This window comes from Carettochelys insculpta, chromosome 12 (assembly GCF_033958435.1).
Source record: "Carettochelys insculpta isolate YL-2023 chromosome 12, ASM3395843v1, whole genome shotgun sequence".
NCBI lineage: Eukaryota > Metazoa > Chordata > Testudines > Carettochelyidae > Carettochelys > Carettochelys insculpta.
The window spans coordinates 45,546,660-45,568,710 of NC_134148.1; the positions used below are offsets into that span (position 1 = coordinate 45,546,660).

General features: G+C 59.9%; 2 protein-coding genes across 3 annotated transcripts; both read left to right on the plus strand.

Moving 5' to 3' along the window:
* The first annotated feature begins 1,190 nt into the window (after positions 1 to 1,190).
* ANKRD34C (ankyrin repeat domain 34C) lies at positions 1,191 to 2,734 on the plus strand. Its single transcript, XM_075007240.1, is given in 2 exon segments — positions 1,191 to 2,610; positions 2,613 to 2,734. Coding segments are annotated over 2 exon segments (1,542 nt in total).
* Positions 2,735 to 13,931: 11,197 nt separating this feature from the next.
* On the plus strand, positions 13,932 to 21,637 carry LOC142019594 (transmembrane emp24 domain-containing protein 3-like). 2 transcript variants are annotated; one of them, XM_075006705.1, is made up of 4 exons: positions 14,344 to 14,401; positions 16,185 to 16,321; positions 16,633 to 16,881; positions 18,864 to 21,637. In XM_075006705.1, the coding sequence occupies exons 2-4, from the start codon at positions 16,259 to 16,261 to the stop codon at positions 19,098 to 19,100; spliced, it is 549 nt and encodes a 182-aa protein (XP_074862806.1). In that variant the 5' UTR covers positions 14,344 to 14,401; positions 16,185 to 16,258; the 3' UTR covers positions 19,101 to 21,637. The 2 variants fall into 2 exon arrangements, with proteins under 2 accessions (XP_074862805.1, XP_074862806.1); XM_075006704.1 differs by lacking the exons at positions 14,344 to 14,401; positions 16,185 to 16,321 and adding an exon at positions 13,932 to 14,326.
* The last annotated feature ends 414 nt before the right edge of the window (positions 21,638 to 22,051 follow it).

Genomic DNA, 22,051 nt, shown 5'->3' on the forward strand with positions numbered 1-22,051 from the left:
TGTAACTGGTGTATGTAAAGTATCGCTTTAACAGTCCTTCTCTCTAACCCGGTTCTTTCTTTCTTTCTATACACCTTTAGATATTGAGATCCAAAGGATCTGGGCAAGCGTGTTGGCTTTGGGTAACATCCAACTGTATATTGACCGGGGGCTGTGGCTGGACCCTTTGGGGCGCAGGAAAATCTGCGTGGAGTTGGTGAAATAGGTTTTAAAACCTCTCAGCTGAGTTTGGGGCTGTTCGTCTGGGCTGGTAGAGCAGCTGGGAAGTCTGGGGGTTTGCTTGTGTGCCTTCTGGCTGGCCAGTGGGGCTGGCTGAAGTGCTGTGGGGGCTGGTTGGATCTGCCTTAGTGAGAAGGAAATCCCAGCCTGAGAGTTTAAAGCAAAGGCTCCCTGGACTGATTTCCTTAGCTGTGCCCAGAAACCCTGTCTGATCACAAAAGGCCCACCCAGCCCAGTATCCTGTCTGCTGATGGTGCCAACACCAGATGTCCCAGAGGAAAAGAACAGAACAGGGAATCACCACGTGATCTTGCCTGTCACCCATCCCCAGCTTCATATGTAAGTTTGACCCTCTTCTCCCATGCCCCACCCCCCTCTCCGGGGTGTCACATGCTGCTCTAGGACGGGTGTTCCTGGCATAGGAGCGAAGCAGTTGAAGGCAACCAAAACGAGTGCCATTGCTGTGGTGGTTAGCGATGGGAAGGACATTCACAAGCCCAAAGGACTTAGGGGAGCGACCTGCACTGATTCTCACTGGGCTTCCCCGGGACAATTGGGAACTCGGTGCTGTGGAACGTCGCTTGTTTAAAATCTCTCAGCGGGTGACTCAAACTAGCTCCAAAGCTGTGGGAATGGCCAAGCTTTTAACAGTGGTGATTTTCCCAGGAGAGCAAACGCTCCCCAATTTCTCCGTCTTCCACACACCATTACTGGCTGTGCTGGGTGCAGCACTGGCCAGCCACTGCCCGGGGACCATTCACGACTGGTTCTGTTGCCTGCCTGATGAAAGAGAGGCCCCAGGCCAGCGTGACTCACAGACTCAGAAGCATGTGACATTCTGGGGAACCAGGACCCAGTGCAGGGACCCCATGGCCAGGGTTTGTGACTAGGTCCTGATGCGTTTGTCTCTGTTGTTTTACCAGGTGCTGGTTGCCTTTGTCTTTCCCTGCCAATAGATACGAGCTGGTCTGATGGATGAGGTGACAGAGCTGCGGACCGATGGGAATTCCCTGCTCAAGGCTGTGTGGCTAGGCCGACTCCGGCTGGCCAGACTCCTGCTGGAAGGTGGGGCCTACATGAACGAAAGCAACAAGAAAGGGGAGGCAGCCCTCATGGTGGCCTGCATCACCAAACACGTTGCTCAGCAGAGTATAACCAAAGCTCGGATGGTTAAGTATTCGCTGGATTGCTGGGCCGATCCCAACATCCAGGACAAATCAGGCAAACCAGCCCTTATGCGTGCCTGCATCCAAGGAGCCAGAGAAGAGGTCGTTTCTCTGCTGCTGGAGAATGGAGCAGACCTTGGCCTGGAAGATCACTCTGGAGCATCTGCCCTGGTTTACGCTGTCAGTGCAGATGACAGGGGCATGCTGAAACATCTCCTGAAAGCCTGCAAAGCTAAAGGGAAGGAGGTGATCATCATAACCATGGACAAGTCGCCGTCAGGCCCCAAAGCTACCAGACAATACCTTCATATTGCCCCGGCCCCAGAGCTGGAGGAGCAGCAAAGCCCAGGGGGGTGCATGACGCCTTCGGAGATTGACCTGACAGCATCCATGTCTGCTGAGATGGAAGCCCGGGCCCTTCGCTCGCATGCAGCACGTTCCAGTGGGGGCCAGCCTGCTGTGGCCCTTCACCAGCCCTGGTCTGCTCCCAGAAAATTCTGCAATTCCAGACAAGCCTGTTTGCCGCAGCTCAAGAGGCTGCAGTCGGAGCCCTGGGGCTTGATTGCACCATCCAGCCCAGCCTCCTCTGCCCAGCCAGACGAGGCCAAGGCTGCTGGTCCTGAGGGTGAACTCACAGGCATCAATGGCTTATCACTCTCCCGAAGGGCTCCCTGAGCCTGGAGCAGCAGCAGTAGAAGTAAAGACTTGTCTCTCTTCCCTTTGGTGGGTGACCAGGCTCTGCAGAGCCCATCAACTTCTGTGCCAGCTCCTAGGAAACCAGCCTATGAACAGACTCAGCCCCTTGCTCAGCACTCAGCTGGGAGGAGCCCTGTCTCTGTGGACCTGGAGCGCTCTGGCACTGCTGGCGCTGGCTCCACAGCCTTGCACCGGAGATGGCTGGGCCCTGGCCATTACGATTTGGACTCCCAGATCTCCTGCAACTCCAGCTGCCTGCTGGCTGAGCCGGGGAAGGAGCCTGCGGAGAGCAAGCAGCTCCCCGGTTCCCAGCTGGCTTTGTTGCACAGCTCCTGGGAGTCCCTGAGCAGCGTTCCCAGCACGTTTCCTGGGCCGGGGCACTGCAGGCCCCCCAACGTGCTGGAGAGACAGGGCTCAGGGACTCTGCTGCCCGATCGCACTTCTCAGACCAGACCAGGCCATTTGCCCCCTTTGAATGTGAACCCCAGCCCGCCAATTCCTGACATCAGCGCTGACAGCAAAGCCCCCTCCCTGCGCCCCGCTCACCCAAGAGGGGGGACCTGCAGCCTGGACGCAAGCTCCTTCGGCGGCACTTGGTGCAGGTGGAGCAGATGAAACAACTTTCCAAACTCGAGGAAATCGTGGCCCAGTAGTTTGTGTTGTTATTTATTGCCCCAGCACATGGCTAGGACGAGTGCCCCCAGTGCCAGCAGGCGGGCAGTGCAGGTCGCATTCCCACTGCCTGGTGCCTAGGAGAGGAGCTGCGTGGGCCTGGGGCACTGTGCACCCGCGCTGCCCAGTGGCGACAGAGGAGCCAGGGCTGAGCAGTGCAGTCAGCAGCACCGTTCATGTCCGAGGAAGGAAGATCACTTCCAGGGGATTTAACTGTACTGCAGCGCAGTCTGAGCCGCACCGACCCTCCTGGAGGAACACCTGTGCCCGAGGCCATGCTCTGACTGCTGATCGTTAACCTCCCGCCCCCCCCCACTGACTGCTGATTGTTAACCTCACTTCCCCCTGCCCACACCGACTGCTGACTGTTAACCCTCCATCCCCCCGCCCACACTGACTACTGGTTGTTAACCCTCCATACCCTGCCCACACCGACTACTGATTGTTAACCTCCCGTCCCCCTGCCCACACCGACTACTGATCGTTAACCTCCCGCCCCCCGCCCCACTGACTGCTGATTGTTAACCTCACTTCCCCCTGCCCACACCGACTGCTGACTGTTAACCCTCCATCCCCCCGCCCACACTGACTGCTAATTGTTAACCTCCCGTCCCCCTGCCCACACTGACTGCTGATTGTTAACCTCCCGTCCTCCAGCCCACACCGACTACTGATGATTAACCCTCCATCCCCCCACCCACACTGACTACTGGTTGTTAACCCTCCATACCCCGCCCACACCGACTACTGATTGTTAACCCTCCATCCCCCCGCCCACACCGACTACTGATCTTTAACCTCCCGTCCTCCCGCCCACACCGACTACTGATTGTTAACCTCACTTCCCCCTGCCCACACCGACTACTGACTGTTAACCCTCCATCCCCCCGCGCACACCGACTGCTGATCGTTAACCTCCTGCCCCCCCACCCACACCGACTACTGATTGTTAACCTCACTTCCCCCTGCCCACACCAACTACTGACTGTTAACCCTCCATCCCCCTGCCCACACCGACTGCTGATCTTTAACCTCCCATCTCCCCCACCCACACTGACTACTGTCTTTAACTTCACTTCCCCCTGCCCACACCACCTACTGATTGTTAACCCTCCATCCCCCCGCCCATACCGACTACTGATTGTTAACCTCCCGTCCCCCTGCCCACACTGACTGCTGATTGTTAACCTCCCGTCCTCCAGCCCACACCGACTACTGATGATTAACCCTCCATCACCCCACCCACACTGACTACTGGTTGTTAACCCTCCATACCCCGCCCACACCGACTACTGATTGTTAACCCTCCATCCCCCTGCCCACACCGACTACTGATCTTTAACCTCCCGTCCTCCCGCCCACACCGACTACTGATTGTTAACCTCACTTCCCCCTGCCCACACCGACTACTGACTGTTAACCCTCCATCCCCCCGCGCACACCGACTGCTGATCGTTAACCTCCTGCCCCCCCACCCACACCGACTACTGATTGTTAACCTCACTTCCCCCTGCCCACACCAACTACTGACTGTTAACCCTCCATCCCCCTGCCCACACCGACTGCTGATCTTTAACCTCCCATCTCCCCCACCCACACTGACTACTGTCTTTAACTTCACTTCCCCCCGCCCACACCACCTACTGATTGTTAACCCTCCATCCCCCCGCCCATACCGACTACTGATTGTTAACCCTCCATCCCCCCGCCCACACCGACTACTGATTGTTAACCTCCTGTCCCCCCGCCCACACCGACTACTGATCTTTAACCTCCCATCCCCCCGCCCACACCAGCTACTGTCATTAACTTCCTGTCCCCCTGCCCACACCAACTAGTGTCGTTACCTTCCCGTCCCCCCGCCCACACCGACTACTGATCTTTAACCTCCTGTCCCCCCGCCCACACCAACTACTGCTGTTAACTTCCTGTCCCCCTGCCCACACTGACTACTGATCATTAACCTCCCATCCCCCTGCCCACACCGACTACTGATCGTTAACCTCCCGTCCTCTCGCCCACACCGGCATACTCCGGGGCTGCCTGCCTGTGGGCTGGGGGCTGACACCTGTCGGACGTACCTACCGGAGCAGAGCAGCGCTGCCCTCTGCCAGCATGCATGGACCTCTCCTGGAGCTGGCGGTGGGCTCTGCCCCCACGGAACCCAGCACTTTAACAGGCCAGATGGTGGTCCCAAGCCATCTAGGCGACACTCCGCTGCAACCCGGGGACTGGCTTCAGGGATGGACCGAGGCTGCCTGGCAGTCCCCGTAACCCAGCAAGCTGGTCTGCAATGGGCATTGGGCGGGGCAGGTCAGCACTACCCGTCTCTAGCTGTAGGGCCTGCACTTTGGCCTGGGGGCTGGGGGGGAGCAGCTATGCACCCTGGGCCCAGGCCTGGCTTGTCCCAGAAGAGCAGCTCCATTGTATGGCTGAACAAGGAGCAGGGCTGGGAGTGCGTGGAGAATTCATCCCTGGGCTCCATCTGGGTCCCACTCCAACTCCTGCCACCAGAGCCACAGACAGGTTCCTGCAAACCTGGCCGTGAGTGGCCAGCCCAGCCATAGGGTGAGGCGGCTGCCTCAGGCCTCATGCTCCCATAGACTGTGGAACTGGTAGGGCCCCACTGGCTGGGCCCAGTGGGAGGTGATTGGCCACTGAAGTCGCGTGTTGCTGGCTCTGCTTAAAGCAGGGAGGCTGAGCCACAAAGGGCCCTGCAGCCAGCCCCACCCCCCTCCACACACGAGGTGCAGGGGAGCAGCTCGCTGTGTTCCCTGGGCAGGGAGCAGGGGCTGCAGCCACAAGGCCCACATCCCGGGCTGCACTGGAGCAGCACCTGGGGCACAAAAGGGCCTCAAGCCAGGTCAGCTGGCAAGAGCGGGAGGGGGTGTCCTCAGTTCCCCTGCTGAGCTCCAGCTGTCTCAGGCTCACTAGCAACAGCACAAATCAGAGCAGCCTTTAGGCTGCTGCAGTGCAGGAGGGGCCCACCTGCTCAAGGCTAGGCCAGGCTGGGGGGACCGTAAACTCCTGCAGCCAACACCACCAAGCAACCAAGCCGCCCTGTATTCTTCAGCTGCAGGCTGGGATCAGAACCAGTGCAGGACATCCCACTGATGAAACCATCCCCTCCTGGAGTGGGGTGGGGCTGGTGGCCCACTGGGCTGGCGTTACCCTCCCTGCCCCAGAAGCCAACCAGATAACTTAGTCGGGGAAGCCTTCACCCCCCACCCCAAGAGCTGTGCTGGGAAGGTGGCAGGGCTAGAGCTGAGCAAGTGCCAAGGGGCTGGAGAGGGAGCTGTAACAATGCAGGAGGGGGCGGGACAGACCCACAAAAGCAGTGCCGAGGCTGCTGCCCACGTGCCCTGTTGTGGCCTGGCCCCAGAGCATGGATAGCAGCCAGGAGTGGGAGAGGACCTGCCCCCCTTCTGCTGCCACCTCTGCACAGGCCTCCAGTTATAGCACTGGGGCCTAACCAAACACCAGGCAAGAGCTGCCAGGTCCGGCCAGTGCAGCTGACCCCTCTCGGCATGGCGCACTCACCAGCCTGCTGGAGGGTTTCTCCCTGGCTGCTTTGGACAACAGGTGATGAAACTGTTACTGGCTGCAGCTAAACCCTCCCCAACCAGCCCTTCCTGGAGGGAGCCCAGCGTGAAATCAAGGCTATTGACATGGTGAGTGATGTGTTTGTTCATCTCCCTCCCTCCCTCGTGTGTCACTTGTTTGCCCCAGCTGAGAACGGCCACTGGCTTAGTTAACGAAACCCTTGGTGCACCGGGGGGCCTAGGCTGAGTTACCTGGCAAGCAGCAGCTTGCTCACTGCGCCATAAGGTCCCCTCCTGTGTCCTAGCCCAGACCAGCCACACACTGTGTTTGGTTAGCCCCTCTCACAGCTCCCCAGTGATGCTGGTACCTTCCCCAGTGCATTGGCTCTTCCTTAGGCTGCCGCAACCCCTTGCAAGTGTAACGCTGACAGACTTGGGTTGCCAGCACCAGGGACGGAACCTGCAATCATAGGGGCTAAAGCCCCGTGCTCTACCGCATGAGCTGAAGGCCAGCTGGTAGCACACAAGGCGTTAGCCCCGTGATCACAGGTTCAGTCCCTGGTGCTGGCAACCTGGGTCTGTTGGCATTACACAAGGTTCCTGCAGAAAGCTGTTCAGCTGCCCAGAAACAGCCCTGAAAAGAGCCTTTTAGCTGTCAATGCACCATTGCGGTCACCAGGGAGCTTGCACTAGGAGAGCCTTAAGGTCTATCCTGACTGTAATGATGTCACGTGAAGCCCCTGCTGTACTGGAGTGGCCGTGGAAATGATTTAAAGCGGATAAGTGTGATGGGGTTCTGGGGTTCCCCAAGCTTTGCACCCTGTCCGCAGGCAGGAGAGTCTTTTACTTAGCAGGAGAACAGCAGGTTTATTAGCCGACAGGACACAGCATTATACAGAGGAGTCAGTACAGCAGGCAGAGACAGCCAGTTTTATTCATGTTGAGGAGAGGAGGCCCCGAGGGGCCCCCAGAGCTGGGGCCTGGCCCCCTCCTTTGTCTTGCTTTTCCTTAGCCCAGACTAACTGCTTCCCAACTTTTAGTTCCAATTCAAACCCCTCAGGCTTCACCTTCTTCTTTGTTTTTAGTACAAAGGTGTTACCTGGTCGTCAGGGTTACCCTCAGCAGGAGCCCCACACCCTCTGTGAGCCACACACACACACACAGGTATTCCCCACTCCATCACATCTCTTCCCACTTCCAGACCGAACTGAGCGGGGTCACTCAACTGGTGACCTGGGGAAGTTCGGGGCTCTCCCCTTGTGACAGGGCATTGGCTGTACCCTTTGTTTTCCCCTTGATGTGCACCACCTTTACGTTATAGTCAGGAGCTTGGTTTTGGCCCTTTTTATGTGATGCAGCCGGGCAAGTTCCTTTAGTTTCCTTGGGTTGGTTGGTTTTCCTGCTTTGGCCCCAGTTTGTTAGCCACGTTCTTAAGTTGGGCGGGCAGAGCCCATACAGATGCTGCAGCACCAACAGATTAAACAGGTTTTTTGTGGTTTGGGTTTTGCCCCATTTGACCACCAGTTTATACAGCTGCTCCGGCCAATGTTTGGAATTTAGTTACAGTCCAGTAAAAGAAGGTACAAATGCTTTTACCCTTGGCATTTAGCCAGACCACCAAAATGGTTGTGTGCCTCAGTTTCCCCTTTCATGCCCCACAATAGGTTTGGAATGTTTCTCCTCATGTGAGAGGTTGCAAGACTAGTTACAGGGAACAATGGTGACATTTCAGAGTTACAGACTTCTTTAACATACAACTTATGCTTTTACATTAATGTTATTATGTTAAATGGCTCTTTTTAAACATTTAGTGCATGGTACAATTTTACAGCTTTTGGTAGCAGCACCCCCTTGGTTACAGTAGTTAGCGTGAGTAACAGAACAAACCCATTGCAACTGTACATTTACGTTGCTCTTTGGTAGACCACAACTTTTGTGTAACCTCCTTGAGAATTTGGTATTTTGGGGATAAATGGCTGAGGCCTTTTTTAGCACCATTAAGTTTTAATCTTTTCCCTTGCCCCCTGGGGTGGAAATTTGATTTTTTTGGCTGTACCCTTCCTTTTAACAAGAGCTGGGCCATTGATGATCTTAGGGAGATGGCCCCCTCCCTACCAGTTTGGAAATTTGCAAACCAAACTGCTTTTTGAGAGTTGTTTTGTGAGTTCCAGACGCAGAATTCACATGAAGGAATTCCTGTTTATCCCTTACTGGCCCACCAGGCCCAAAGCTTTTTTGTTTTTTCACCTTTAACTACTGCCTCCCCATGGAATTAGAAGTGGAGTCCAGTATAAGAATATAAGTGTTTTTACCATCTGGAGATGGGGAATTGCTGGCGCTCTCCTGCATGCTACAGAGACTGACTGTGCAGCTGTTTTATTTGGTTTTTACAGGGCTGCTTACATTTTTTGATAGTTTTTACTTTACTTGCACCAACTTCCAATTCCTGAGAAATTTTTATACTGCCTGCTTTGGACCCTTTTAGAGCACAGCGAGTGGTTTTATACTGAGGCAGGTTCTGGCCATCAGGAGCTGAAATAAACTTCTCCCCAGGCAAAGGGCTGCTTTGGCTTTTACAGACATGCACCTTTTCTGTTCACTCTTCTTCACCTTACTCCCATTTTTTGCAGTCCCCACAGATGGGTTAGGAAAAGTTTTAGGGAAATTTTTTTCCTTAAGAGCTTCCCCAAACAATAACTTACTTCTGTCTGCCTTCATGGGGGCTCTGCTCCCTTGAGCCACAACCAGCTCCTGGGTTTCACCTACGCCCAGGATCACTTTTGGCCCATTAGGCAGATTCCCACGTAATCCCCCTCCAGGCAGACAGCCAGTACCACCGGACAGAAGGTTAGGATCCCTTTCCTCCCTTCTGCTACCAGCTTCTTTATCTTCATTAGTCAGCGTAACTTCATTGCCTGTTTGTTCTTGTGTCCTGGCGAGAGGATGACTCCGGTAGGACAGAGTCCTCTCACCCCCTCCCAATAACACCTTAGCATCAGGCAAAGAACAACTACCAGAATCGTTTGGTCTCTGGGATTTCCTGATGATACTAACTGGATTAGACCACGTTAAAGCATCATCCCCCCTGAGAGACACAGAGGTAGGCCCACTTCCCATCTGGGCTTCAGCTGCCCTCAGATCCAGCTTTGGGATCTTGGCTCCATTTTGAGCCCCCACAGGCTCAGGCAAAGGATTTACTTCCCCAGAAGCAGAAGCACTTTTCTTGCACCAAGGACCAGTGTCCTTAGCAGGGATACCACTGCCCATCCCAGAGCCATTCCCTCTGCTCCAGCCGCCATGGCTGGATTCAGAGACACACCTGGAATGCTCTTTTTTGGTGGATCCTTCTCCAGCCATCCTAGGCTGGGGAAGTCTTCCTTAGACAATGGGCTAGTTTCCTCATTGGCATCTTTTCCAAATGCAGGCTCTGCTCTTTCCCCAGGTTGCTGCTGCTGTTCAACACAGACAGACAATGGGAGACACTTTCTCCTTTGTCCCAGCCCCCTGGCTGGTCTCCACACACACAGAAGGTGAAGCAGCTTCTCTCACAGACAACTTGCCATTCCCAGTGGACAAGCTGCTTTCCTGCACAGACACACAGGCACCTTCCTCGGCCCAGGCCTGGAAAACTCTTCGCAGGTCTGTCTTGGCCACTAGTAGATGATGGGTTGGAATCGCTCCTTCCCTCCTTGAGCTGCGGCAGGCCACTCGGTTTAGAGCTCCAGGCAGTCCAGGGTTCCCTGCCCCGATCCGGGCTCACCTCTGCAGGATTTTCCTTAACCCTCAGCTCTGCCACTGCACATCCACGCTGCCTTGTCCAGCTTCTTTAATCTCGATTCAGTTTCCAGGCGCTGCCACTTCACAGCGGAGTTGCTCAGCGTGGTTGCAGGCTCTCAGGCTGATGCCCTTTGCACCCCACGATTCCTGGAAGAATCCCTTCAGTGTGCCAGGCTCCTTGCGGGTCACAAGCTGCCCAGGGTTAGGCCGTAGGCCCCTCCGCCCTCTGGGACTGACTTTAACAGACTCCCAGCGGAACCCCTTCTTCAGTGTGACACCCGCTCTCAGGGACCATGAGCACACTGTCTTGGGAAGAACTCATTCAGCGTCAGCCTCCTCAGGGGTCACTTGTTCCTGGGGGTTGGGCTCTTGGCCCCTCCACCTTCTGGGACCGACTCCAACAGATTCCCAGGAGTAACCCCTCGGGTGTGACACCCCCTCTCGAGGACCACGACCACAGTTGGTTGGGTTTGGCCGCAGGCCCCTCCGCCTTGGGGAGCTGCACCTCACTGCCCGTCAGCACACCAGGGTCTCGCAGGCCCCTCTTCTTCTTCCATGGCGCCCGTCACTTACTACTGGATGCTCCATCCTCGGGGTGCAGAACATCCCACTTCTGACACCAGTGTGATGGGGTTCTGGGGTCCCCCAAGCTTTGCACCCTGTCCGCAGGCAGGAGAGTCTTTTACTTAGCAGGAGAACAGCAGGTTTATTAGCCGACAGGACACAGCATTATACAGAGGAGTCAGTACAGCAGGCAGAGACAGCCAGTTTTATTCATGTTGAGGAGAGGAGGCCCCGAGGGGCCCCCAGAGCTGGGGCCTGGCCCCCTCCTTTGTCTCGCTCTTCCTTAGCCCAGACTAACTGCTTCCCAACTTTCAGTTCCAATTCAAACCCCTCAGGCTTCACCTTCTTCTTTGTCTTTAGTACAAAGGTGTTACCTGGTCGTCAGGGTTACCCTCAGCAGGAGCCCCACACCCTCTGTGAGCCACACACACACACACAGGTATTCCCCACTCCATCACATCAGGTCACCACTTCTGGTCATTCTTCCTGGGTATTGCAATAGCCTTTTCTTTCTGGTGGTGGGTGACTGACGGAAGACAACGGTGCCCTGCAGATGCAGGTGATGTGATCGGAGCTTCCTGTGCGATGTGGACTGGGATTGGGAATGCGCCAAGTTCTCCTTTAGCATAACACTGTGCACTATGATCAGCTCACACTTCTAGTGTGCGCCCAAATCGGTGTTTGAAGAGAATGCTGTGGACGAGTTTAGCACTTATCGTCATCATCAAAATTAGAATATTCCCCTTCCCTACAACACGGGTTTGTGCATGTAGAGCCGGTTAGCCATGGCTTCTAGCGCCTGTGGTGCCAGCCTGGCACGTTTCAAATGGCCCCCCGGTTCCCCCCCATGGTCATCCCTGCCTCTGGGCAGCAAGGTAGGAATGCTGCCGTGTCCGTTGGGAGGGCAGTACTTGAACTGGGGAATCTTCCCAGGGGGGTGGGGGGACATCTTCCCAGCCACGCCCTGAAAATCAGAGCCGTGTTATTCAGCAGAACTCACCCTGCAGGGCGCAGTCCCAAGCCCGCAGAGAATGCCCTGACCTGAACCTCAGAGCGCAGGGCCTCCACACCGTCACTTAGCTCGGAGCTCAGAACTGACGCTGCCAGTGCTTCCTCTCCGGGGAGGGCAACAGGGGATCGGTACTGACCACACGTGGCCGGATCCCGTTTTACACAGCGGGGCTTCCCCCTAGAGCTGGCTGCACCATTTGCACTGAGCCTTGTGCACCCCTTTCTGGTGCGGGAGCCCTGACCACACAGCACCCCCTAGTGCAGAGGTGTAGCGCTCATGCCCAAGGATGAGCACCTCACTGCTGGCCACCCTGCCCAATACGGCTGCTCTTCTGTGCCCTGGCACACAGCTGACCACCCTGCACAGGCTCAGACAACTCTCCAGCCTCTGCTGCACTCCTGCTGCTCCCCAACCCGTGGGGCAGTGCCAAAGGGTGGGGACAGATGAGCAGCTCTGCTATTGCCATAGCCACTGGGGCCTTGCTCACCCCGGCAGCCTGGGCCCAGCCCCCGACCCTGCAGCCCTGATCCAAAGCCCAGCCAAATCAATGGGAGTCTTTCTCTGCTGTCAGGGCCCTGCAGCCCCACGGGAAGTGAGCGGAGAGCCCCTCTCTGACGCAGGGGCCTCCCTGGTGCAGGGAAGGGGCTCTGGCTTCTCTCAGCAGGTCACTCCTGCTCCCTCAGATTGGGCAGATATTTTCTGTTAGCCCAAAGGACCCCATAGAGTACTGGGTCCAATTACAGCCCGCAACCCCTCGCCTTCCTGTGCCACAGATGCTCCAACCCCGCCCGCTCCCCACGGCTGGTCAGGTCCCCAGAAACTCCCAGCAGCTCTGTCTAACTTCTTCCCTCACCTACCCCCTTCACAGCGAAGGGGGGAATATTCAACAATAGAAAAGTCATCCAGCCCCAGGGAGGCCAACTGACCATTCAGCCTCTGGCAGATCACCTTGGCTATAGCGATGCTCTGCCCACCAAAGGCAGCAGTCCCACCGCACAGCCAGCAAGGTTGGCCAGCCCCCGACCCCCAGCCCTGCTAAGCTGCAGCCCAGCGCGGGGTGCAGAACATCCCACGGCTGCCACCTGCTGCCACGGAGAGTGGAGGGTCCCCAGGCCCTGCCCCCCACCTGCGGTGAGCTGTGACTCATTCAGCAGGGAGAAGAGAAGGGTTACTCGTGGACAGGTGAACAGTACCGAACAGACTTGTCGGCACAGGCCCCTCCAGCCTTTGTGCTGTTTCCCTGGGAAGAAAGTTATCACCTGGTTGCCTGGGTTACAAATGGCAAAGAAGGCCCATTGTGCATGCAGGAAAAGTTAACACACCAAACTCCCCCCACCAACTACGCACTGAAGCTGTGCCTAGGGTGTTAAAATGAGGAGGAGGAGGCAGTAAAATTATTCTCCTTAGTCTCAGGCCAAGACAAGGAGCGATGGGCTTAAATTGCTCCAGGAGAGGTTTAGGTTGGACATTGGGAAAAACTTCCCACCAGCCAGGGTGGTTAAACACTGGAATAGGTTACCTGCCTGGGGAGGTTGTGGAACCTTCATCGCTGGAGATATTTAAGAGCAGGTTGGACAGACACCCCACAGGGATGGCCTAGCTGGTGCTTGGTCCTGCCATGACAGCAGGGAACTGGACTCAATGACCTGTGGAGGCCCCCTCCCGTCCTAATGTTCTATGATTCTAGTCTCTTCCAGGGAAACTGAGGCTCCCCCTGGGGTTACCACAAGACAGCAGGAAACACAACCTAGCCAGGGGGATACGCACTCACCCCGCCCCCGCTGCCCTTCATGGCCACCAGCCGCAGGGAGAATGACCATGTCACACGCCACTCGGTCTCAGGCCACTCGCTGGTGCCCATCCGTTGCCCAGCACCACCAGCAACTGAGCCGGCAGCTTCCAGGGCCGTCCCTGCAGGGCCTTTCCCCGTCCCCTGCGAGCTGCAGCAAGTAAGCCCGGCCGCGGGCCTGCAGCGCCCGACCCAGCCTGCGGGCAGCCAGGCACCGCTCCCAGCCCTGGCTGCAGCGCCAAGGAATCAGAGCCTAGCGGTGGCAAGGGACGTCCTGGGCCCTTCCAGCACCCAGGGCCGCGCCGCCTGCTCCAGCCTGGCACGTGCCCAGCTCCACCCCCGTGGGCCCGGCCCCGAGCTGAATCCAGCCCTGGCTTCGCACCCCTGGGCGGCCTGCCCCAGCCAGACCAGCGGCCTCCTTGCGCAGCGCCCGCCTCCCGGCCCCTGCGCAGGGCAGAGCCGCAGGCTGCAAGCGGCCAGGCAGGCGCAGAGCCTGGGCCCGGTCGGGGCCCCGCCTGGCCCAGCGGCGCGGGGCAGGATGGCTCCGGGGGCCTCACCCCGCGGCCAGCCCACAACGGGGGACGTGGCTGCACCGGCGGGGGCGGCGCCCGGCCTGGGAGCGGCTCTGTCCCCGCCGACCCCGCCCGGGACCGGCTCTTCCTACTGCCCCGGCTGCGCTCCGGGCCGGGCCCCGCTGCCACGTGGCGCCGGCGGCATGGGCGCCTCGGGCGGGTGGGCGCTGCTCTGCCTCGGCCTCGGCCTCGGCCTGGGGCTGCTGCGGGCGGGCCGGGCCGGCGGCACCGAGCTGACCTTCGAGCTGCCCGCCAGCGCCCGCCACTGCTTCCACCAGCCGCTGCACCGCGGCCTCCGGCTCACGCTGGACTACCAGGTGCGGGGCTGCGGGTCGATCCGGCTCAGCTGCCGGAAACCCGGCTGGGGGGTGCCGGGCTGGCTCCGCTGCGGGGTGAGATACCCCGGCCCGGCCCGGCCCGGCCCGCCTGGGGGGGGGTGAGAAACCCCGGCTCGGCTCGGCTCGGCCCGCCTGGGGGCGGTGAGATACCCCGGCTCGGCTCGGCCCGCCTGGGGGCGGTGAGATACCCCGGCTCGGCTCGGCCCGCCTGGGGGGCGGGGTGCAGCCAGTCGCGGCCCGGAACCCTGCGCGTCCTTTTGCCGTCGGTGGAGCCAGGCGGGGCGGGATCCCCGCTGCTGCCCGCCGGGAGACCCGGCTCCTGCGGGAAGCCCCAGCGGGCGCCTCTCCCGCTCCCTCCCGGGCCGGGCCGGGCCCAAGGCGCAGCACCAGGGAGAGCGTCAGCCCGGGCGCGCAGCCGGCAGCGGCTGTCAGGGCGGGGGGCTCTCGTGTGGCCCCTGCCGGCCACCGCGCCGCGTGCCAGGGCCGCCCTGGGAAGGGCGCAGACCCAGAGCCCGACCCAGCGGGGCCATCCCCCAGCTAAGGGGGTGGGGGGAGCCCCAGGCAGGGCCCAAATGCAGGGGGGAGGGGAGTGGCGGGGGGTGGCAGACCCCGGGCGCTTCGGGCTGTGCTGGTGACCTGTCTGGGGTGCACAGCCCCGTGCCAGGCACCGCCGGGGCTTCCAGCAGCGCTTCGCCCACCTGCCTGAGACGGCAGCGCTCGCTGGGGTGCGGAGCCCGAGCACCCGGCCTGTGTGCCGGCCCCCCGGCCTGCCCGCAGCCGGATGCTGTGTCGCACTGGCGCAGGCGCCCGCCCCTCCACAGGCCTCCCCCACAGCGCCCTGGGGCACAGCCGGGCCGGATGCAAACCCGGCTGGAGCAGGGGCTGCACTGCCTCTGGGAGATACTGGCAGTGCCCGGCTCTGCCTGAGACCACGCACACCCCGGCTCCCCTTCCACGCACACCCCGGCTCCCCCTTCCACGCCCGGCACACAGACCCCCGGCTCCCCCTTCCACGCACACCCCGGCTCCCCCTTCCACGCCCGGCACACAGACCCCCGGCTCCCCCTTCCACGCACACCCCGGCTCCCCCTTCCACGCACACCCCCGGCTCCCCCTTCCACGCCCGGCACACAGACCCCCGGCTCCCTCTTCCACTCACACCCCGGCTCCCCCTTCCACGCCCGGCACACAGACCCCCGGCTCCCCCTTCCACGCCCGGCACACAGACCCCCGGCTCCCCCTTCCACGCACACCCCGGCTCCCCCTTCCACGCCCGGCACACAGACCCCCGGCTCCCCCTTCCACGCACACCCCGGCTCCCCCTTCCACGCACACCCTGGCTCCCCCTTCCACGCCCGGCACACAGACCCCTGGCTCCCCCTTCCACGCACACCCCGGCTCCCCCTTCCACGCCCGGCACACAGACCCCCGGCTCCCCCTTCCACGCACACCCCGGCTCCCCCTTCCACACCCGGCACACAGACCCCCGGCTCCCCCTTCCACGCACACCCCGGCTCCCTCTTCCACACCCGCCACAAAGACCCCCGGCTCCCCCTTCCACTCCTGGCACACAGACCCGGCTCCCCCTTCCACTCCTGGCACACAGACCCCGGCTCCCCCTTCCACACCCTGCACACAGACCCCGGCTCCCCCTTCCACTCCCGGCACACAGACCCCAGCTCCCTCTTCCACGCCCGGCACACAGACCCCGGCTCCCTCTTCCACGCCCGGCACACAGACCCCGGCTCCCCCTTCCACTCCCGGCACACAGGCCCCGGCTCCCCCTTCCACTCCTGGCACACAGACCCCAGCTCCCTCTTCCACGCCCGGCACACAGACCCCGGCTCCCCCTTCCACACCTGGCTGACACCCTGGGAGACCAGCCCTGATGTGCCACAGGCGGAGAAGAGGATGGGCCACGCAGAACCAATCTCCAGGGCCCTGCAGTGGCAGGGAACAATTGCGATGTACCAGGTAATGCTGGTGAGTGACCCCCACCCACACACAGCAGAGAGGTGACCCCCCAGTCAGAGCCAGGGAAAATCCCCCCACCCCCCACCCACAGCCAGCAGGGAGACCTGAGCAGCTGCCCAGGAAGCAGCCACCTGAGCCCCTGCAAGGAGTGCTGGGACCTCCCTCCCCAAAGCCCAGCCCCAGCCCTAGGCCGCCCGTCTCATGCTACCTGCTCAGAGCTGCCTGGAGATGGCCCAGGCGGGAGCAGGGCGCTTACTCACTGTGCGGTAGGAGAATCCCGCAGCTGGGACAGATGGGCTCTTTGTCACTAGGTGATTGCAGGGGGCCATTATGATGTCGACTGCCACCTGGAAGATCCCACCGGCAAGACCCTGTACAGAGAAGCCAAGCAGCAGTTCGGTCGCGTCTCCCGTCGAGCCAACGTCTCCGGTGTCCACACGTTCTGCTTCAGCAACGAGTTCTCCACATTCTCACACAAAACCGTCTACTTCGACTTCCAGGTGGGGGACGAGCCCCCGATTCTCCCCGCCATGAAGAACCGGGCCACCGCCTTGACGCAGGTTGGTGGAGCACCACTCCTGGACCCTTTGGTAACGCCCTTGCAGTAGAGCAGCACAGACCTGTGGCGGGTGGAGGCTGGCAGAGTGTGCCCAGGCTGAGAAATTAACCGTCCAGCCGCCGCGGCATGTCCTTGTCCTGTGCGTTCCTCTGTGCTCGGGGAAGGCAGAACTTCCAGCCGCAGGGTAACGGTGCTGTGCAGCTAGCTCGGAAGAGGGAAGGAGCCAAGAAATGAAGCATGGTCTCAACCCCTGCAATTGGACGGGGTTTCTAGGAACAGCCAGAGAAATCAATCCAGGGTAACTTTGCTTAAAATCTGGGCCAGGTACAGCCCCAGGCTGGGATTCCCTTCTCATAAGACAAATCCAACCAGCCACCGCAGCACCTCTGCCAGCCCCACTGGCCAGCCACAAGCCACACAAGCAAACCCACAGACTTCCCAGCTGCTGTACCAGCCCAGACCAACAGCCCCCTACTCAGGTGAGAGGCTCTTAAGCCTGTTTCACCCAACACCGCACAGATTCTTCCAGACCCCAAAGGGTCCAGCCCCCAACCCTGGTCAATATATATCTGGACCTTACCCAAACAACACACTCACCAGTTCTTAGATCTAAATATCTAAAAATTTATTTACAAAAAAAGAGCAGGGTTAGAGAGGAGAATTGTTAAAGCATCAACTTTACATGCATCAGTTACAACTACGGATGCAGCCAGCGATGTTATTTGCTGATTCTTGAACGTCTTGGAAAGCGCCTTTCAGGTTATGTAGATTCAGTTAGTGGGGCAGCGTAGGGCTGGCTGGCTGGGGTCCCCCTGCTGGGACATGGACCCCTGGAGACCAAAAGACAAAGGATCCAAGCTGGCCACTGCCAAATCCACACCACTGTTCCCCTCTTGTAGTTGTCTCTTGTGTTCCCTTTCTCCACAGGGACCAAGTCCCCTTCGTCTTCCCATCGCCCTTGAGGGTCGCCCCCACCTGGCTCGGGGGGGCTGTGGTGGCAAACTGACCTTGGGTCAATCCCAGGAGCCAGTTTAACATTTCTGAGATGGACCTGGTCCTCTGTCTCAGTTCAAGTCACTCAGCCACTGGGCTGAATCCCACCGACACGTCTCAAGCACCCGGAATGTGGGGTCGGTGTCTGAGCACCAGGTCTCCACCCCCTTGTTCAGCCCAATGCCCTGGCTGGGCTGAGGTCACACCTCCCGTGGTGGAGCTCAGCACTGAAACGTTTTCTAACACAGCTAGAGAGCTAAAACCTGTACCGTTACCTGCACGCGCGGTACAGACGTGTGAGTAGCGCACACAGGTTCAGGGCATCATCGGCTTTCATTGGACACCTCCCACAGCCCCCAGCACAACGCTTGGGGCCAATAGCCACGCAGGGCACAGAAAATGGCTTCCAGACCCCATATAAAAGTCCAGCCATGTGACAGCCCCCCGCCAGTTCAGATCCTGGTCACAACCTTCCCTGAGCCGGGGCCAGGCAGAGGTCCTCAGCTCCATGTGTGCCTTGGGCTCGTCTCCTGGAGAGAGCAGGGCACTGTGACCATTGTCTGTGCTTCCATGCACACACAGAGGCCTGCATTGTCCACAGGGGCCGTGGCTTTGGGGTACCGCCAGTTCCCAGCCCTGCACAGCTGGGCCAGAGCAGCACCTGCAGCTCCCACTGAGCAGTGGACACGCCCGGGGGCTGAGCATCCGCCAAAGCAGGCCCTGCAGTCTCGTGATGGGCACGAAAAGCCAGAGGCGGTTTGGGAAAACTTGGGCCTGCAAGTAGAGGTGGGACTTCAGCCAAAGCCTGGCCCTTCTGCCCCTCCTGCACAGCCCGGCTCACCATTGAACAGCACACGGCTGTTCTGTGTAGCTTCTGCCCCTCTCTGACGTGGGAGGGGATTTCCCCCTCCATCGAAAGGCAGCGACAGGCCAGCCAGGCCCTGCTGCATGGAGTGGTGCAGGCGCAAAGGGTGCTGCTTGTTCCCCCAGATGGAATCTACTTGTGTCAACGTTCACCAAGCTTTAAGCACAGTGATCGACTCCCAGACCCACTACCGGCTGCGGGAGGCTCAGGACCGGATCCGGGCCGAAGAGCTGAACCACCACATCTTCTGCTGGTCCGTGGGGCAGACCGTCCTCCTCCTCGTGGTCAGCGTCAGCCAAGTGATGCTGCTCAGGAGCTTCTTTGCAGAGAGAAGAGCAACCCTGGCTGCAGCCAGCACCTAGGCCGCCGGCGTGGGTCCGGGTGGGCTGCCACACGTGCCTGTGGGCTGCGGGACTGGTGGGGGATGTGCTGTGTGCTGCTGGCCAGAGGGCGAGTGTGGGGACCAGAGCAGGGCTGGCGGGGCGATAGCCTGGCACAGCTGGGCGGGGGCAGAAAGGAAACAAGCCCAGTGGATTTGTGCTGGGCACAGTGCTGACCGGCAGTGCCCTCTCTCTGGCAGCCTGTGAGCAGGGCGCAGGGTCAGGGCTCTGAGCAGCTGAGCTGTGACTTTGGAACTTTCACTGCAATTAGTCATGTTGGTTTGACTCTTGTTCGTAACCCTGTTGTGTCTTCAGAGCCAGGTGTGACCACGGCACGCAGGCAGAGCATCCGCCCCGGAGCTCACTCGGGCTGCACGCAGGGCCCAGGCCAGTGTGCGGGAGAGCACCCCAAGGGGCCCGTAGGCATGCATTGAGAGTCTGACCTGCAGTGCTTCGGCTGAGCTCTAACGTGTTCGCCCAGGTGGTCAGGACACAGCGCGGAGTCAGGGCAGCCCCACACACCCCACTGTTTCCAGGCAGCCCTCAGCCCAGGCTGCTGCTGGCTGCAATTCTCACAAGCACAGGACTCCAGGGGCTGGGCCTTGAAGCAGCAAACAGCACGAGAGGCTCAGTAGGTCCCAGGAAGGGGCTCTGCTTGGCTCCCTCCAGGCCTGTTTGTGCCAACAGGGACCATGCATTCCCTGCGAGTCAGAGGGGCTAAGGCCAGAAGAGACCATTGGATCGCCTGACACCTGCATTGCACTGGCCTTGAGCACCGTGTGCCAGCCCAGCGCCCACCCTGACACCCTGGGAGACCAGCCCTGGGCCGCGTCTACACGTGTACGCTGCTTCGAAGTAGCGGCGCCAACTTACGTCACGGCTACACGTGTTGGGCGCTATTTCGAAGTTGAAATCGACGTTAGGTGGCGAGACGTCGAAGTTGCTAACCCCATGAGGGGATGGGGATAGCGCCCTACTTCGAAGTTGAACGTCGCAGTAGGGCACGTGTAGACGATCTGCGTCCCGCAACTTCGAAATAGCATGGCGGCCATCAGCTGAGGGGTTGAGAGACCTCTCTCCAGCCCCTGCGGGGCTCTATGGTCACCGTGTGCAGCAGCCCTTAGCCCAGGGCTTCTGGCTGCTGCTGTGCAGCTGGGGATCCATGCTGCATGCACAGGGTCTGCAACCAGTTGTCGGCTCTGTGGATCTTGTGTTGTTTAGTGCAACTGTGTCTGGGAGGGGCCCTTTAAGGGAGCGGCTTGCTGTTGAGTCCGCCCTGTGACCCTGTCTGCAGCTGTTCCTGGCACCCTTATTTCGACGTGTGCTACTTTGGCGTGTAGACGTTCCCTCGCAGCGCCTATTTCGATGTGGTGCTGCCCAACGTCGAAGCTGAACGTCGATGTTGCCAGCCCTGGAGAACGTGTAGACGTTATTCATCAAAATAGACTATTTCGATGTCACTACATTGAAATAAGCTATTTCGATGTAGCGTGCATGTGTAGACGTAGCCCTGATGTGCCACAGGCAGAGAACAGGATGGGCCACACGGCACCAATCCCCAGGGCCCTGCAGTGGCAGGGAACAAGTGCGATGTACCAGGTAATGCTGGCGAGTGACCCCCACCCACACACAGCAGAGAGGTGACCCCCCCAGTCAAAGCCAGGGAAAACACCCTCTCCTCCCCCACGGCTGGCAGGGAGACCTGAGCAGCTGCCCAGGAAGCAGCCACCTGAGCCCCTGCGAGGAGTGCTGGGACCTCCTGCCCCACAGCCCAACGCCAGGCTGGCCGGTCACCGGTCAGGCCCCAGTCAGGGATGTTAGAAGCCAAACGCCCACAACACAGGTCCCAGCCTGGCTGCGGAGGGGTCGTGGCAGGCCCTGCAGTGGGACCGCTAGGAAGCTCTGGCACCTCCTTTGCCCTTCTGGTTCAGGCAGGCAGGCAGGGGAGAAGACTTTGCCTTGGGAGGGTCCCCAGGGCAAGCCGGAGTCCCCAGCACAGGCCACGCTGAGATCAAGCTGTGGGGGTTGGCTCTGGAGGCAGGGCCCTGCCTGTGCCATGGGGGCAGCAGAGAGCGCCTCTTGGGCTTTGGAGATCGCGCACGGGGGAAGAGGACCCTGCCCAGCCCAGCCCAGGGCCCTGCCCTCGCAGACAGCCTGGCCCCTGGCCCAGGGCCTGGGATTGCTCCTGCACACAAGGGGCAGAGAGGGCCCAGGGCTTGCTCCTGTGCCTGAAGACACTCCACCTTGCCGGCAGCACACGGAGCCGCTGTGCAAGAGCCTTGAATGGTTCAGAGGCACTTGGCAGGGCAGGAATGACCCCGCTCGGCAGGACTGGCACCACCACGTGCGACCGCTGCCATGGGGCGACCAACCCTGAGCCTGCGGTTTGCTTTCAGTGCCCATCGGTGTGGAGCCCAGCAGCAGCCAGCCAGAGTGTGTGTTCACCTCCCAGCACAGCTGGCAGCCCCCCTTGGGAAAAGGCTTGTAACCTGCCTTCCTGGGAGCCTGAAATAAAATACATTCCCTCGCCGTGCCAAGGCCGCCTCTGGCAGCACCACAGCTCTTCCTGCAGGGGCCTGTCTGGCCGCCGGCTGCATGGGACCCCTTCTCCACCTGTGTCCCCGCTGGCAGCTGGAGTGCAGAGACTTGGGAAAGGCAGCCCTCAGCCTGCTTCCACAGCCCCCCCCCCCCCCCCCCCGCCCCTGCTCCCGCACCCTCCTGCAGCTGCTGACCTCTCTCTGTGAGTCAGTGGAGCACACCCTGGTCATTGCTGCTGCTCAATAGCAGCGGGAACTTGCAGGGCCGGTAGCCCAGCACTTCCTGTGCCCAGTTCTGCATTCACTGGCCTGCAACTCGCCCCAGCCTTCCTGCCAGCCCCGGCACAGGAGCCCTTCCAAAGGGGGCCCTGCCTGAGCCTTCCCACGCTGTCCCTT

What these genes read in the sequence shown, in the direction of transcription:
- LOC142019594 (XM_075006704.1), top strand. Translation starts at nt 13,976, where the DNA reads ATGGCTCCGGGGGCCTCACCCCGCGGCCAGCCCACAACGGGGGACGTG. An exon ending in GGCTCACGCTGGACTACCAG is followed by an intron (nt 14,327 to 16,632) that starts GTGCGGGGCTGC and finishes CTTTGTCACTAG; the next exon opens with GTGATTGCAGGGGGCCATTA. An exon ending in GGGCCACCGCCTTGACGCAG is followed by an intron (nt 16,882 to 18,863) that starts GTTGGTGGAGCA and finishes TTGTTCCCCCAG; the next exon opens with ATGGAATCTACTTGTGTCAA.